The 17,688-nt window shown below is 40.6% G+C and overlaps 2 protein-coding genes across 5 annotated transcripts in view; one reads left to right on the forward strand and one right to left on the reverse strand.

Annotated features, from left to right (window-relative positions):
- The first annotated feature begins 3,225 nt into the window (after nt 1-3,225).
- Nucleotides 3,226-14,188, forward strand: LOC100690834 (calpain-5). Of its 2 annotated transcripts, XM_005472101.4 has the most exons (14): nt 3,226-3,359; nt 3,435-3,502; nt 5,263-5,445; nt 5,612-5,743; nt 6,718-6,926; nt 7,049-7,241; nt 7,326-7,516; nt 8,584-8,661; nt 8,755-8,950; nt 9,045-9,167; nt 11,132-11,334; nt 11,784-11,905; nt 12,002-12,138; nt 12,624-14,188. In XM_005472101.4, the coding sequence occupies exons 3-14, from the start codon at nt 5,281-5,283 to the stop codon at nt 12,792-12,794; spliced, it is 1,920 nt and encodes a 639-aa protein (XP_005472158.1). In that variant the 5' UTR covers nt 3,226-3,359; nt 3,435-3,502; nt 5,263-5,280; the 3' UTR covers nt 12,795-14,188. The 2 variants fall into 2 exon arrangements, with proteins under 2 accessions (XP_005472158.1, XP_005472159.1); XM_005472102.4 differs by lacking the exons at nt 3,226-3,359; nt 3,435-3,502 and adding an exon at nt 4,124-4,324.
- Nucleotides 13,298-17,688, reverse strand: part of LOC100690197 (serine/threonine-protein kinase PAK 3) — a 54,060-nt gene continuing 49,669 nt past the window's right edge. For all 3 annotated transcript variants that reach the window (XM_003446852.5, XM_025911112.1, XM_025911113.1), the window contains 4 exons: nt 17,443-17,542; nt 17,058-17,254; nt 16,787-16,924; nt 13,298-16,101 (listed from right to left, as the gene is read on the reverse strand). In XM_003446852.5, coding sequence (XP_003446900.2) covers nt 16,012-16,101; nt 16,787-16,924; nt 17,058-17,254; nt 17,443-17,542 — 525 coding nt within the window. In that variant the 3' untranslated portion in view covers nt 13,298-16,011. The remainder of the gene's footprint in view (nt 16,102-16,786; nt 16,925-17,057; nt 17,255-17,442; nt 17,543-17,688) is intronic.

Consider the following 17,688-nt stretch of genomic DNA (forward strand, 5'->3'; position numbering starts at 1 on the left):
CAGAACAGCCTGTCTGGTATCAACAACTGAGCCACCTTCAAAGTCACTTAAATTACCCCTTTTCCTTAATTCTGATGCTTGGTGTGAACTTCAGCAGGTTATCTTGACTGTGTCTACATGCCTAAATGCTCTGAGGAACTGCTATGTGATTGGCTGATTCAGTATTTTCTTTAAGGAGCAATTGAACAGATGTACCTTAGAAATTGGCCAGGGAGTGCGTGTCAGGTTTTAATAACTCTGAAATACTGGCCATAAATAAACAGTCTGGATTTATACAAAAGTGACTGCTTCAGATTTTCACAGGTGGCACAAACATATCCCCATAATTGGTCACAGTCATCAAGCGCTGTTTGTGCATTCATTATACTTGCAAAAACACCCACTCATCCTTACACCAATCTAAACTATGGAATTTAATGATAGTGTTGTACAATAATTGCTTATTCACATAAGTGCATTTTAATTTTTAATCCACACTATAAAACTATATTAAATATTAAAGGTTTTTAATGTAAATCCATTACACCAGCTTCTGTCTGGACCATGACTACAGAATTTTTTTGTTGTGCTGTGCTGGAGAACGTGGCCGCCTCCCAGCTACAGCGTGCAACAGACTCTACAGTGGCGCCCTCTTCTGTAAGACTCAAGAATGGCACTACAAACGCTGATTTTTAACAAAACCTGCCGAGATGTGGCTGTCGTTTGTTGCCATATGAATCTCCTGCCATCTGCTGGCTGTTTGCTTGTCCTCTAATTTGGCATTTTGCTCTAATGAAGTTAAAGGTTCATTCAAGAGGCACGCCACAAAAATAAACATTTGAATTCCACTCTGACTTTTTAATGGGCACGTCTCAGAACGAGGAGGAAGATCAACAGAAACTTATCATTCACTATCTCACCTTTTAAAACGACTGTAAATGTTTGACAGGGCCACTCACAATTGCATGTCATGCCAAGGTTTCCAGTTCAAGTAAAGTTCTTTCTTTTTCCTTAAAAAGAATGTTAAAAATGTAAAACCTGCAGAAAAGACTTGTGTAATGACTCTAAAACCTGCCAAATTACACGAAACTGCGTAATGTCACAGGATCCATCGGGGTTGTTCATTGTTCAGATCAGACTAAACAAGAAATCCTCTGTTGTAAGCAGCTTCCTTAGTAAAGAAATAGTCATTCAAACATAGATAATGTGCCTGGTTTGCGAAAAGGATGACTATTTATGGTATGTACTGTATGTGTATCAGCTTGGGATGGATCTCTTTGCTGAAGTAAAGTCGGTGGGGCTGTTGGTGAGTGCTTTTGTAAAGACACAAAAATCTGTTCTTATAGTTTAAGAAGCTGTGATGCTCTTCAGACTTCACAATATTACATTACTGGAAGCTGTAAAACACTGAAATATCTTCTGCAGCCGCAGCAGTAGGCTTGTACATGTAAAGTTTAAAGTAAAAAGGTCTATTCTCAAGATACATGATTGCACTTGAGAACACATTTGTACTTTTATTACGGTTGTGAGATAGTTTCAGGAGGTCAGAGTCATCCTGAGAGGACTGTGACTGTAGACCAAAGTATGTATAGAGCCCCGGTTTTGTTTGTTGATACTTTGAAGTGATCAAATACAGAATGGCTAAAAAAAGAAAAGAAGTCCAGAAAAGAGTTAATGCCACAGCAGACTGAGATGCTGCGGCAGGACCTTAAGAGAGATGTCCTGCAATGTTGTGAAGAAGAGCCAGAATTCCTTCACAGTGACGTGAGAGACCAATAGTCAGAAAACAATACATCACTAATCCCTTCCATCATTCCCTTTGTTACACAGACTTAATTAAAATATAAGATAGGGGGAAAGGTGTCTAAATAAATGCTCCAAAGTTGAACAACACACAATATCCATATATTTTCTCTTTCAATATATACAAGATACTGAAAGTAAAAATAGTGCAGGTACCTTGGAGGGGGAGGTGTATAACAGGTAGGAATGATTTCCTGTAAGCTTCTGTAGTGCATTGCAATAGAATGAGTCGTTTGCAGAATGTGTTCCTGTGACTGTCCAGCACGTCACGGAGAGGGTGTGAAGGTTTGTCCAGTATAGTCTGTAATTAGCATAACATCATCCTCTGTGACACCACAAAGGACACGTCATTTAGTAAAACTCCACATCCATCGCTGCTTGAGGTGGATCTACAAGATGCTGAGTCATCGGGTGTACTTAAGTTTTCACAGAACTGCACGAGTCCTGTGAAAACGTTCCAGAAATGATTATTTCTCACTGGCTTTACTTTTCCAACTTTATGACACAATGTAAATATGATATAGATAAATAGATCAATTTAAATCTCTCCTTCTTTAAGTAGTGATGCTGAATATAATAAACATACTACACTTCTGTGATTACTCCACCCTCGTATGCATGTTTTCCGTGACAAATGTTTAAATCTGACAGGAACTCGGTTATACATTCCCACGAGGAAGAGGGCTTTGACAGCGCTGACCTCGTGACTCATTTACTGAAGAAACCATGAGACAACGCTTTCCTCATTAAAATGTTCACTATTTAAGTCTGCCCCCCCGTTTCTACCACAGGAAGTGTTTCCTTCTTTTTAAACAATCTCTGTCATATGGTGTGTGTCTAGATATCACCCCGCTCACTGATACACTCATTCTCATGATCTATTGCTCACATCAGAAACTCGTCTTTGGTATTTTCTCATATCACAGCTAATCCAGATGATTTATTGTTATTTTGAAAATCTGTTCAGTTTCTTTTTTGGCATGTCTCCTTTACTCCTTCGTGGATTTACCTTATTAATGTTGGCTCAGTTTGTCCTCAGTTTCGAGCCTGGATTTAGCCACTCAAGATTTTTCTCGGTCAGGGGAAGTCAAAGTGTTTCTTGTGCTCTTTAAGCCCAGAACACTCAGTGCCTGCCAGTTTGTCTTATTACCACAGTTCACTTAAAGTGCAAGGATAACATATGGCTTATTAGTTATGTTTATTCAATTAGACATGGTAAAGGTTAAAGAACAATAATGCAAGTTGTTGTTTTTGTTTTTTAGCAGAGATATGCAACACTACATCAAGGAAACACAGTGTTTCGATGTTTGTTATATCTAAGTTTTAATGTTAAAGAAAAAAAAAAACAGGGCAGGTTCATACTTGCTTCACCTTAGTGGGGCTGGGTGGTAGTACCGAAAGTATTCAGTTTCAGTCCCCCACCGTCCCTCCCACCTTCCAATGTCAGCCTAACACCTCCTGCTGCAGAGGTGCTCGTCAGACCAGTTCTCAAACAGTGTGTTATGTGTTACTCTTAGCGGAAGCGCTCGGTGCTACAAGTTAAAACTCAACAAAAGGCATCTGGTTCTGAAATAAAGGTAATCCAGATTGCACACTTTATGAAAAGGACCTAACAACTTGCGGTGTCGAGTTTGGGACTGATCTTTAAACAGCTCTCACAGGAGCCCCCACGGGACGATTGGATGTGTTTGAGCCCATCACTGCAAGGACAAGACGACAGGTGAGTGTTGCTCTTAAGATTTTAAGCACTTAAGTGCTTTCAGTTTTAACATTCAACAAGTATATGTGGTTTACTGTGGATTCGTGGGATTTACTGCATCTGTGGTTTTTTAATTTAACTGAATGACTCAGATTTATCTTTGTTTTGGCCAGCAGCCATTTTTACTGTAACACACTGATACCATTGAAAAGTAATTTTTTATAACAATATAATAATTAGATTTACCCAGGCACAAATCAGCATGAACTCAGACTATAAAATGCTTTAGTTTTTTTTTTTTTTTTTTTTTGGGGGGGGGGTATGAAACTAAAACACTGAACTGTATCTCTAACAACACTGACACGTGCCAGCAGATATGCCGGATATGGGGCAACTGCCATTCACATATTATACAGATTAAAAGGACAGTATGAGACATAATCTTGCAAAGTGCTGTTGAGAAACAAATGTTTTCCTCATGTAAACACTTATAGTCCCTTTAAAAAAAGAGTAAATGGAACAACCAACCAAAAATAGCCTGTCTGAGTGTATTAGCCAGGAACTCTCCAACCGATAACAGTCACACAAGCACAAACTCACCAACAACTCTGTGTACTCCCTTACCCACAGACACAGAATGAGTTATTAATCCATTTCAGAAATCTGGGAGTCATGACATCACAAAGCTTTCGGGTCAAACAGTAAAATGCCAAGGCGATAAGATCCAGTGCAGTAAGAACAATAACAACCGGGGTGTGGCTCTCAGCCACAGGCAAGTACAACACCTGGAAACTTCCTTGTTGTGGACCAGGAAGTTATAGGTGTACACCTGCCGTCTGAGAGGTATAGTGCAGATATGTTTTCTTGTCTTCAATGAGTTATCTGTAATGATTTTGAACTTTATAGAAAAATCTGAAAATTCTCATTCTTTAAGTTTTGGAGTTAGGTCGATTCTTTCTGTCTGCCTGCTAGATCTGTGCACACTCTAAATCATTTTTCCTGTCCTACCCTGTTTTTGTTTTTTTTAACTTGTTTGATTTTATAAAGAAAGAGTAACAAAGTGTTTCTTAATTCAATGCTTGTTGATTCCAGTAAAGGATATTTGGTACACTGTGGTGTGTTATTCTTGGCAAAAATGAAATATCGAGCTTTATCAAAACTAATTATTTTGGCTCATGCTGAATAAACACAGCACTCAGAGGTTGACATGAGTGGGACAAAGAGTTCAAGAGTCGTTCCCCGGAGAAAACAGCTGTGATGATGATCACTCCCTCTGTCACAAAGTGAAATGTAGCCTTAATCTAATTAATATTATTCTCACAATACGAGCCAGTTTACATAAAGTCTTTTGGCCACAAATATTGTTACTGCTGTTGATCTTTGAATGATATGCAATGTATTTTTTATTTACTTTCTCTTAAAATTTCAAACATTATTGATGGATCTATATCAGTGTAAAACACATTCAATCAGAAAACTGCAGCTCGTCAGATGATTAAAAATCCCTCTATGTGTTCTAACTGTAACGTTTTCATTTCCTGCTTTAGAATGTAGTTAATAAGAAAGTTGCATTTTGCTATGTAAACACTGTATCCTCATCAGTAAACCTAGACTGTGTCGAGGGACTTTGGGTCAAAGGTCGGTCTGCTATGATCTGGAAATGAAACAACACTGAGATTTACGAGAACAGTTTCAGCTGGATTTGCCCAATAACGATCAGAGTTGGGACCTCCTGCCTTTACATAGTCTGAAAATGTCTGTTGTCTCTCATTGATCTGCAGCTGTGAGGCTTCAGCACGATGGTCTCCTCTGTGAAGCCGTACAAAAACCAGCACTACGCTGACCTGAAGAAGGATTGCATCAGGAACAAGACGCTGTTTGAGGATCCCGAGTTTCGAGCCACCAACGCTTCACTCTATTATAACAAACCACCTCCTGGTAGGGTAGAGTGGAAACGACCTGGGGTTAGTAGGCAAGGCTAATATCAATCAAGCAGTCCAATTATTTTCCCGTAGACACGTTTGTTTTTAAGACAGCCTGTAAGAAAAGAAAAAACTAAACCTATAATTATACTTTTTTTCAATACTGTTAAATTCTTAACAGTCTGTCATGTTATTTTCTCTGTTGTAGGAGATAAGTCAAAAACCTCATCTGTTTGTTGAGGGCATCAGCTCCCATGATTTGAACCAGGGAGTTGTGGGAAACTGCTGGTTTGTTGCAGCCTGCTCTTGTCTGGCCTTGAAGCCAAAGCTCTGGCAGAAGGTGTGTTAACTTTGTTGCTTTTTCTTAATGTGGGTGTCGAGGAGTTGGTGCATTAAAGTTGATAACTGTACATTAATAAAACTTAAATACTGTAACTATAGCAGCAGTGGCTGCAGGGTATTCGTTTCAGGAAGTAGGTTCTCCCATGGATATATTCAATATATCTGGCAGACAAACATATTATACTGTACTGTAACTTTGCTAATACCTAAGGGCAAAGGACTACAAAACCTGAGAGAGACAAAATTCAGCTATTTAGAAAATTGTCTGTGAAACTTGACTGTAGTTGGTTTATCTTTTTTTTTTCTTAAATAAAATACAAATCAAAGAAGAACAGGGAAAAGAGGGAAACCTGAAGAGGAACTGGAGCGGCTTAGCGATGAAGAATAAATGTCAACCAAAAAGTTTTAGTCCTTTGTAGAAATCTTTCACCTTTTTTCCACATTTTAGTTGCAAGAAATGAGCAGAGGAGGAAAAACTGATAGTGTGAGGTTACATCAGCTATGCATTATCTGTCACTTATTTTGTCTTACCCACTCCACATTATATGTTCTCAAATCCCTTTTGTGCAGGAAAACTAGAGAACCTAATGGCCAATTCTTTATTACAGCGTTATGTGATTTAAGCAAACAGACCATCAGTGCCATCCACTAATTTTATACCACACATAAAACACTACAACAAACTCTCTGTGAAAACACAAGAACAACAGATGTGGTAAATTACACCTACACTGGTCATGAGCTAATGTCAACTAAATAGGCATGCTTCCACTATACTATGTAAAACTGCAGATCTTTTGTCTGAATTCTGCGTGCACTCAGTGCTTTATGAGCAAAGATGTAATTTAAAGGGTTTTGTTGAACTCGTTATAGTGTATACTAAACTATAGTATGTTTATGTTTTGGTGATTTTGTTCAAATCTATCTGTTGTGGGCACGTTTCATTTTGGGTGATGTGGCATGGCAAACCAGGTGATTCCTGACTGGAAGGAGCAGGAGTGGGATGACAAACACCCCGAGAACTACGCAGGAATCTTCCACTTTCAGTTCTGGATCTTTGGTGAGTGGATCGACGTGGTGGTCGATGACCGACTCCCTACGATCAACGGAGAGCTCATCTACTGCCACTCGAAAGACCCCAACGAATTCTGGAGTGCTCTGCTGGAAAAGGCCTATGCCAAGTCAGTAAACTTTAAACAGCCTGATTGGGGGGGACACTCTTACTTGGTTTAGTTTTAGGTCCCGTCTGCATTTATAATGCTTTGAACTAAACTTCTGCATTTCTTACACCATCTGTGCCCAGGCTCTCTGGCTGCTATCAGTCCCTTGAGGGCGGAAACACTGGTGATGCTGTGGTGGATTTCAGTGGAGCTGTATCTGAAGCCATCAGCCTAGAGGAAGGGCAATTTTATAAGGACCAAGGAAAACAAGACAAGCTTTTTGATGACCTGCTGAAGGTGTACGACCGAGGAGGAATCATAAGCTGCTCCATCAGGGTCTGTGCTGTTTCTGAATATACACGTCTTTGTGTTTTAAGCACTTTAAACATGCCGATAGTAAATGTTTGCAAAATATTACAGGCACAGCCTCATGAAATTGAGCTCAAGATGATGAACAGGCTGGTGAAAGGCCATGCGTACTCAGTAACTGCAGTGAAGAGGGTTCGTTTGGGTCATGGGCTGCTGGCCTACTTCAAGAATGAAACCATTCCTCTGATCCGTATGAGAAATCCCTGGGGTAAGATTGAATGGAAAGGAGCCTGGAGTGACAGGTGAGCAGGAAGCTTGTTATAGTTAATTTTGTCTGTGCTATGTGTTCTGATTTCAGCAGACACTGTGCCAAAAAAATTGAAAGCCTTTTTAAATGGAACGCTGTCTGCCTTACAAACTTGTTTTTGTGTTTTTTGGATTCATAGGGAAAACAGAGCTGTGGTTCGTTGGTTCAAATAGTTCAATGACATTTAATTTTATTTATGTAGCAAGTCACAACAGATGCCTCAAGGCACTTTACATTGGAAGATGAAGAAGCTATAAAGACCCTAACAATCAGACCCAGCCTTAACTATATTCTTTATCAAAAAGAAAAGTTTCAATACTAATCTTAAAAGTAGGGAGGGTGTCTGTCTCTTGAGTCCAAACTGGGAGCTGGTTCTACAGTGGCGTAAAGGCTGAAGGCTCCTCCTCCCATTTTACTTTTAAATACCTGAGAGACCCCAAGTAAGGCCCCAGTCTGAAAGCAAAGTGCTCTAATGGAGTATACACTAATGCAAGGTCTTTAGGTTAAGATGGAGAATGATTATTCAAGTATGACAGGAGAAGAATTTTTAATTTAATTAATTGATACTTTATTTAACAGAGAACCTGTGAAGAGAAGCCAATATGGGACAAATACACTCTCTATTTCTAGTCCGTGTCAGTACTCTCGCTGCAGCATTTTGGATCAACTAAAGCCTTTTTAGGGAGTTTTTGGGAGAGCCTGATAATAATGAATTACAATGACTGAGCCTAATAATGCCAAATAATGACTTCTTCATGGCAAAACCTCCATCTGTCTGTAATTTAAATTTGTAATGTAATTTAATGTTAGGGCCATGTGGAAGTAGAAGTTGTTGGCTATTACTCAGGGATGTTATAGCATTTTAGATTGAACTATTTACAGACTTTTACAGAGCACAATAAAAGGAGTTTCGGGTATTTTTATTTTTTCAATGTTACAAAGTCTCTGTGGAAACTTTTGCAACTGATAGGCAATTTTCCAAATATGAAAAAATGTCTTTTGATCTGTGCGTTGTTTGTAAGCGCATTAAACATTCTGCCTTGCTTTATTGTTGTTTGCCAGTTCTGAGGAATGGGCAAAGGTTGGTGACACAGAGAGGCATAACCTTGGCATCACAGTGGAAGATGATGGAGAGTTCTGGTAAGTGATGAATTTCCTCAATCACAGCACTATTTCAGGACAGTTTATCCCACTTTTCCAGATTTTAATAAAAGATTCCGTTCAAATCTTCAGGATGTCATTTACAGACTGGTGCAAGTTCTTCACTGATGCAGACGTGTGCCGTGTCATGAATACTTCATTGATTAGCGTCCATAAGACTTGGCATGAGTACGTGCACTTTGGCAGCTGGGCCAAAAATGCTGACCCACTTCTAAACCGCTGTGGCGGCTGTGCTAACCACAAACAGACATTCCTGCAGAACCCACAGGTATAGCAGGCTCTGGATGACCTCTCTCCTCAGATCACCTCTGTGCATGTATGTGTACACATCTGTGACGACTCCATTTCAACTTCTTTTGCAGTATTTATTTGATGTGACAAAGGAGACAGATGAGGTCCTCATCTCGTTGCAACAGAGAGATATGAAAATCCACAGACCTCAAGGTCACGGAGAAAACCTTACCATTGGCTTTGGCATCTTTAAGGTATCCCACAGTGTCATGTAACCCTTCCATATGTGGGAAAGACTGTGTTTGTGGGAGATGTGAAATGCTTAAAATATAGCCAAACATGTCATACTCATTTGTCAGAATAATGTCTGCTGTGTGTGCTGAGTTTGAGGGGACTTTCTTCACAGCTTCACAGCTATTGTAAATGTTTAAAGTCCAAAGCAAGTCAAAATGTGTTACATTGTCTCAATATGCAGGACTAGAAATGAGGGATAATATTACGGTGCAGTCCCACATTTAGTGGAACAGCTCATTATTCTTGTCTGGAATGAAAACATTAATCAAACTTCAGTTTATTTTGGTCAAAAGCAAAGCCTTTTCACCCCATCCTGGCATCACTTTGGTCAAAAAAAATCTGGTTTGAATTGACTTTCTCTTCTCATTTAATGACCAAACAGTGATAAGTTTGTTTTTTCCAACAACTTACACTCCTTGAGTGTTTTATCAGAACCAAAACAGACCATTTCAGCAGCGTGGACCATAAATGATTAAACACAAAAAGGTACCACATACTTTCTGTGATTGCTTCAGGCTGAAAAGCAGCGTGGGACCGAACACCAAACTCAGATCTTTGTGATGATTTCAGACGGCTCGGATGCCTGTGTTGTTGTGCAGTGGTGTGCAGGGATTATTTATGACTCATGTGTTATGTCTGCTAAATCATAACCAGGCCCAAAAAAAAGCTGAAAAGTATGAAATACATGGATACACTGAGTTCTGAAACAGACACAAGATACAATAAGTGCCGATCACTACAACCTGGGATATGTTTCAGAAACAGGTTTAAAACTTGATGTTGTCCTGCATGTTGCGATTAGATTGTCACCTTTAAATGAGGTCATGAAACCCAGTGTGACAAAACTGACAGCCCGTTTCCTATAATGAGACTTTAGTTGACTGAGACATGGCAAAGTTCAGACACACACTGTACACTATTATCACGCTGATAGAAGTGCTGCCAAAACTCTGGACAGGAATGAATATCAGCCCCATAAAAAGCTTTTAATTAAAAGAAAGAAAGAAAACAGAAACAGCCTTGTGCGCGTGGCCCACTGTGGAAGTGAAATGTTAAATCTTTATTTAACCTTTCTCATGTATGATTATCATACAAGTAATGTGTCCTCTTCCTCTATCTGGCACTTCCTCTAAACCACAGATGTTACGATTAGATTCCTGTCTGCTTTGTTTGTGGTAAAAAAAAAAAAATCACATTTAATGCCACTGTATTTTTTTTTCAAAAACCAGAAGAAAGAAGCCGATCAGTCTACACAGTAATGCACGTGTTAAAATTCAATTATTGTTTCTATTTTGTGCCACCAGGAGGCAGAAAACTCTAAATGTGAAGCATCTTTTCCACTTCTCTTTACTGCGCTGTTTAAGAAGACGTCAATTAAAGTTTATGATGAACAAGAAGAACATGTATTCGTTGACTTTGGCACAAATTCAGATTTAGTTTAATTAAGTACAAAATTAGCAAAATGCACTTTAAAAGTCATTTTTCTGCCTAGGTACTTTTTGGATTACTATGATACAGGTGCAGCTGACTGGGGTGGAGCTGCAGGTTTTGCTCCTTCATGCAGTAAAAAGTGCAGTTCATTAGAGTTCAAGTCACCTTTAAGTAAAATGGCTATAAATTAAACAGGGAAAAATAAAATTCTGCTACCCAGATTTGTTTGTATAGTAGACGTAATTTATGTAATCTTGTATATTTTTGCTACGTAGTATTATTTTGATCAATTGCTTTTGCAAGCTAATCTTGCAGTCAAGCGCACCCTGTGTGCCAAGCTGCATTCATTTTGAGCGTACTATATGCTTCTTAGGTGATATTTTCATGTGTCACTTGTAATAACATTTCCTTTGAAATTTAGTGAAGTAGCTCCAAACTGTGTTGCACAGGATTTTCGTAAATTGTGCTTACAAAATATCAAATTCTTTTCCAGGTGGAGCTGAACAGGAAGTACCGTTTACATGACATTCTGACCCAAAAGTGTGTAAATACGTCAACCTACATCAATGCTCGGACAGTGTTCATGAGGATCAATCTGACTCAGGGCCGATATGTCATCTTCCCCACCACCTTCCAGCCTCATACGCTGGGCGATTACATGCTCCGGGTTTTCACTGATGTGGAGTCCGGCTGCAGGTAGGACAATGCCGTAGATGTGAGGTCAAGCCAACAACAGTGTGTAGCTGAGTTTGCTGAGTTTGTCAGACAAAAATGTAATGTTAATAACTCTAAAAATAACGCACTTATCTGGGAAAGTGACTGATGTGGGAGCTGTTTGTTCGTTTTTAGAGATGAATGGGAATTCTCCAAGAAAACATTCAAATTAGCGTTTTGGGAAATAGGGATCCTTTAAATGTGATTTAAAGTAATTTCTATTGCTTTTCTTGGCCAAATATTTTATTTTGCCAGATTTTGTTTTGTTTCTTTTTGGCACAGCAACTCATAGTCACTCATTAATAATACAGGTCATCCACTCAGCCTTGTCTATGAATCATAGGTGTAATGTTACTGTTCCACTCTTTCAGTTTGCCTCTAGTAAGAACAAGGCCACATTGCCAACTCTTAACTCTTCTCTACTCTCACAGGGAGCTGACAGCGGACAAGCCACAGGTAAAATGCTGGAGTTCAATCATTGGTTACCCACAAGCTGTGTCTCATGTCTATGTACATTCAGCTGAGGGGCTGCAGAACCAGGACCGCACAGGAGGTTGGAGGACTTTCCACAAGTTAAACTTTCTGCTACAACACTTCTGTTCAGCGTGACGAGTCTTTAATCCACCAGATCTGGTTCTCTTTCACGCAGGTGCAGACCCCTACGTGATCATATCATGTGAGGGCAAGTCAGTCAAATCCACCATCCACAATGACACCTTAAACCCAGAGTTTGCAACTAGCGGTGTTTTCTACAGGAAAAAGCTGAGCAAGCCCATAACTGTGCAGGTAATGTGCAGTCTATCTCATTAGTCCTGCTTCATGGAATTAATCTCAGTGACTGGTGTAGCAAAGGGATTTCTCACCTCTGTCCTGTTGAAACTATGGCTCTCAGACATGTCTGCTTTTCAGAGATCAGCGTTATTTTAATCCCAAAGACTGTAAAGTTTTCATTGAAGAGTTTGTAAAAGGCTTCAAGAGCATAAGAAAACAAATTTCCCAGCTTTTAACAGTGAACAAACCTTCAATTTACCTGAAGTGTACACACAATTCTGCATCAAATGTAAATTAAGTGCTGTCTGTGCTCATAAAAGCCAAAACAACAACAATACATTTTTTTACACCACCAGCCTAACTTGCATATTGGACCAGGTCTCATCCTGCATGTGCAAATCTTAAATTCCTAATCTGTTGAATGAGTGAAAACATTTGTTTTGCCATTAAATTTTAGAGTGTGGAGATAAATATATTTCAAACTGACTGTTTCTCCTCAGGTGTGGAACAGCAACGCAGTGAAGGATGAATTTATGGGCCAAGTCGTGTTGTCCGGATCAGTGAACGACCCCACTGAACCTCAGAGGCTTCAGCTCAGAGATCAAGGACGGCAGATGCCCGGCATCATCGGCCTAAGGATCGTCACCTCGGTTCAGCTGACTGCCATATGACCGGAGAGAGGGCTGAATCCTTTCTCAGCTCCAACGTGAACATATTGTGTAACTTATTTGACAAGCATCAAAACCAGCAGCGGGATGCACTTATTTGTATGAAGGTGAATTTATGTGAGCAGGGTACTGTCACAGGACAAACTGAAAATCTCTCTCTTTTCGTTACTTTTAATCTTTTTTTTTTTAAAATTCATGCTTTTATAAGTTATATATAAGGTTTTTATTTTGATGTGTTTGTAACCCCGATTATTCTGATACGACACTGTGAGAAACATGGCAGTATTTGTCCTTTAGGCCTCACAGTTACCAAGATTGCGGCCTGTACAGTCGCCTTTTTGCAGAGTAACATGTTAAATGCTACACCTGGTGTTACACGTATGCATTCCTCTTCTGTTTCTTTCCTCCAGCAGTTTACAATCATGGTTAATTCTCATGAGTACTAAGAAAATCCTCAATGGAACAAAAATTAAAAGAAATCCTAAGACCAAACACTGCTACGACTCTGGTTTTCTTCCTCTTTTTATTTCAGTCCAGTTCCCAAACTGCAATATTTTGTTGTTTTTTTTTCCTTCAGTTTTTTTTTGTTTTTTGGACACTCAAGACACAGCCATGCACAATTCAAAGTTCAAAAAGTCTATTGCTTCAACCACAATTAAAAATAGTTTATCCAAAACCTCATTTCCCCTTCACTCATTTGTCCGTTTCCAAAGATGAGGGAAGGCCTGCTGAGGTATGCCAGATGGATCAGCAGTTTTACAAAGCTAGACAATAATAAGAGTAGTAGTAATAATAATAATCATAATAATAATAAAGATAATAATTTAAAAAGTAACATTTTTTGTCTTTGTTCCATTCTCTTGATACACATTAATAGAGGAATTTTCACACCACGTGTACAGGTTTACACATTCAGAAGATAGGAATGTACAGGAGCAACCACAGAAAAGGGGGCACGTCAGCGGTGTCTCTCGTCCCGAAATTCACCTTTGTGCTCATAGTTCAGACCTGTACATGGGGCAGAGGCCAGATGTCCCAGGGCTGGCGAAGCTTCCTAACAGGCCACCCACACCTACCCACGCGCACTCACACACGCACACACACGCACAAACACTCAGCAGTGGTATTCAGGACAGACTGTGTGGGCCCGCACACAGAGTGCTGCATTCATCGGCTCTCTGTCCGGATGAAGGAGTGTCCGATAAAGCCCAAACAGGAGAGGTGGATCCAGGAGTGCAGAGACGGCGTTTGTGTGTTTGCTTTTCTCTCTTTTTTTCTCTCTTCTATTTCCAGGGTGCAAAACAATTATCGATACATACCGTAGAGCAACCTGAATATTGTCGTTTTAGGTTACATAGTTATGAAAAAAAAAAGGGGGTTCCCGTCGTATTTACATACATACATACATATCCTAACAATCTTAACCTATCTGAAGATGACATACAGTGTATAGTTTGTTTTACATGCATGGATTCTGTTGCATCCTCCTGTCTCACGTCACTCCTTCATCTTCTGCGCTGTACAGTGGAGGTACAATATGACTAAGCAGCTACCCTGCACCTCAAAGTCAAGGTGGACAACACGAGTGAGGCATCTTCTAGTGCAGATTGAGGTAGCCCCCTAACACACACACTCACGCACGCACACACACACGGGGGGGATGCTACATGGGAAATGCCCAATGAAGGCAGCAAATACAGACACAAAATCTAAATTTCTGTACAGAGGAGTGAGTTTAAGCAAACCCAGTATGGAAGGAATGATGGCGATCAATGTGAACCTCGGCTAGGGTTTTCAGCGCTATAGGGCAAGGTACAATCATAAAATGGCACTCCCTGCTTCCTGCTTCACTCCCTGGATAACATCCCCCCTCTTTATGATCCGACGCACGCCCAAAAGGTGATAAAATGTAAATATCATGGAAAGAATTTGCATAACATCCGATTAAATGAGGGGGAAAAAAGGGAGAAGGGAGGACGGAAGGAAGGAAGGATGGAAGGGGGGGGCCGCTGGTGGTCAGTGGCTCATTGGACACAACACATGCATTTGAAGTATTTTCCCTTTATGTCGTGTTTGTCAGTCTCAATTGGATAAATATATTTTTTGTTCACAGCATTTGTTTGTTGGGTGTATCATCTTTCTGCTATGTGACTGAGGACACTGTGATTCTTGGGGCATCCTTGGGTGTGATTTAGTGTGGCGCTGGACCTCCAACTTACTGTAGATGACCGTCTTCTAGGATGAATAAATGACAGATTTCCATAATATAAACATCTCAAGCACACAGCTCTGGCTCTGGTATCAGTGATCATGTGTGTCTGCAACAGGAAACACAGCCAGTATTACAGAGAAAACTGCAGGCAACCGTCACCAACTCCAACTCTTCACCGATATGAAATGGATTAATAAAGGGTGTTTAAAGCTGGCATAGGTCATGTGAAATTATTCCTGACTTTTTCCCCTGTAGTGGCACCCCTACTACACGCATTTACAACACACACAGACACACAGAAAATGCAAAAATATTCCACCTTGAGATGTGACAGTCTGCAGAGGAGTAGCTATGTTTTTTTTCCACAGAGCCATAGTCATGCAGGCAAAGGCTGGGTCCAGAATCACGCTCTCACATCAGCCAGTCACTGCAGGTGCAGGTGTGGCCCGATGGTGCACCATGAAGGGAAGGACTGGAGGAGGGAAAACCAAGCCTAAAGCTTGCCAGGGAAGGAAATTCAGGCTCTTCAAGTTTAGTTTTTTTGTCTCTCCTCGTCGCTCTTGGAGCCTCTTCTTGAAAATGAGCACGCTTTCTTTTCAATTTTCTCATGTTTTTTTTTTTTCGGTTTGGGAAGCAACCGCCTCCCAAACAGGACATACGACACAAAGAAATGTGCACAGTTTGTATACGCGCACGCAGGCCCACACACCCACACACACTTGTGATAGACTGCTCTACATGTACAGAGTGCTGGAGAAGTAAACGGGGAGACAAGGTCTTTTCAGCAGCATGGGCCGAGACGCTGCAAGGCCAGATGTCCATCCTACATTTGAGGCCTGGGGGTCTTTTGTCCTTGTGCTGTCACTGTAAGTCACACAAACCCCTCCTTGTGCTGTCACTGTCACGTCACCCGCCCCCCATACACCCATACACCCAAGCCCCTGGATGTGATGAAAGCACTCATCACAGGCGGGGCTCCAGCCTCGGGTGCGGACAGAGAGCACATCCTTAGCGACTGCTGTTCTTTATGGCTTCCTTTGCAGCTACAATCAGGGGCGTCAGGCTGGATAGAGGCTTTGCCAACTTGAGGAAAGAATGCTGAAAATGCAAAAAATATTTTTTTAAAATGTACCTATGAATCCAAAGTGTGTTGCAATATCATAAAAATAAAATTATGATTATTAAAACAAGCATAAGAGTAGATTTAATATAGTACGCTTAGAATCATATTATTCAATTCAATTCAGTTTTGTTTATATAGCGCCAAATCACAACAACAGTCGCCTCAAGGCACTTTATATTGTAAGGTAGACCCTGCAATAATACATTCAGAGAAAAATCCCCAACAATCATGTGACCCCTGTATGAGCAAGCACTTCGGCGACAGTGGGAAGGAAAAACTCCCTTTTAACAAGAAGAAACCTTCGGCAGAACCAGGCTCAGGGAGGGGCGGGGCCATCTGCTGCGACCAGTTGGGGTGGGAGAAATTATTATTATCATTATCCAAGAATCATTATCCAGTTTCCAGGGTAACTAACAAAAGTTGATAACCTAGTACATGACCTGCCTATCCAAAAAGATAATTTTGTTAAAAGAACAAGGTGATGAACGCCATAATGCAACACTTTGAGCTTTAATTGTTAGTGCTCAATTTGGTTTTGTGCAGTAGTAAGAATTACGGCTTGTTTACGCCACATCACTCACATAGTTGGATATATTCGTCAAAGTGCAGCAGATGGTAGTGTGTCTACATACTGTTTATTTCTCAAGTCTCTGTTTTTACCTGGAGCAACTCCTTGGCAGAACCTCTGCGGTCCACATCCATCTCCAGACAGCGGTTGAGGAAGTCTCTGAACACAGATGACAGTCTCTCTGGATTCTGCAGCTCTGGAGTCCCGTTGGTTGCGATCAGGTAGAGCGCCTGGAAAGATGATCGCGGTCAAATATGCAAGGGCCCCAAAAAAAAGACATCTGAATATTTTATCTCCAAGTAAACTGTAAGAACCACAGACGGCTACTGAGCCTCCGTGTTGTGGCTGTGCTTTGTCTCTTACCCTGAGTGGATTCTCATTCAGATAAGGTGGTTCTCCTTCCACCATCTCTATCGCCATGATTCCCAGAGACCAGATGTCCACTTTGGGGCCGTACGCTTTCCGAGTCACCACCTCTGGTGCCATCCAGTAGGGCGTTCCCACCATCGTGCTGCGCTTGTTTTGCTCGGGAGTGATCTGAGCGCAGAAGCCAAAGTCCGCTGCAGGAAGTGAGAGAGAGGGAGACAGAGAGACGCAAGGGTGTTTTAACATTGAGTCGTGTATTTCTATTCTTTTTATTTGATCCCAGCAGTCTTTCATTTAACACAACACAGGGTCTCTAAACCTGATTATACTCCACACTAAAGCCAAAGGCAAATTTGATTGAATAAAATGAATAAATGCTTACTCAGCTTCACCGATCCATCCATCCCTAAGAGGATGTTGTCACTTTTTATATCTCTATGAATAACTTGGTTGGAGTGTAGAAAGTCCAAAGCTTGCAGACACTGTGAAGAGAAAAAAAACATTACTAACTTCACCTACAAAAGGTCTGCGTTCAGGAAAAATTTAGATGGTGCTTTTCTCTAGGCTGGGTAAAACGCGTAAACTTGTCTACATGAGTCCACCTTAATATTAGGGTCATCTGGCAGTA

Source organism: Oreochromis niloticus, linkage group LG10 (assembly GCF_001858045.2).
Source record: "Oreochromis niloticus isolate F11D_XX linkage group LG10, O_niloticus_UMD_NMBU, whole genome shotgun sequence".
Taxonomy (NCBI): domain Eukaryota; kingdom Metazoa; phylum Chordata; class Actinopteri; order Cichliformes; family Cichlidae; genus Oreochromis; species Oreochromis niloticus.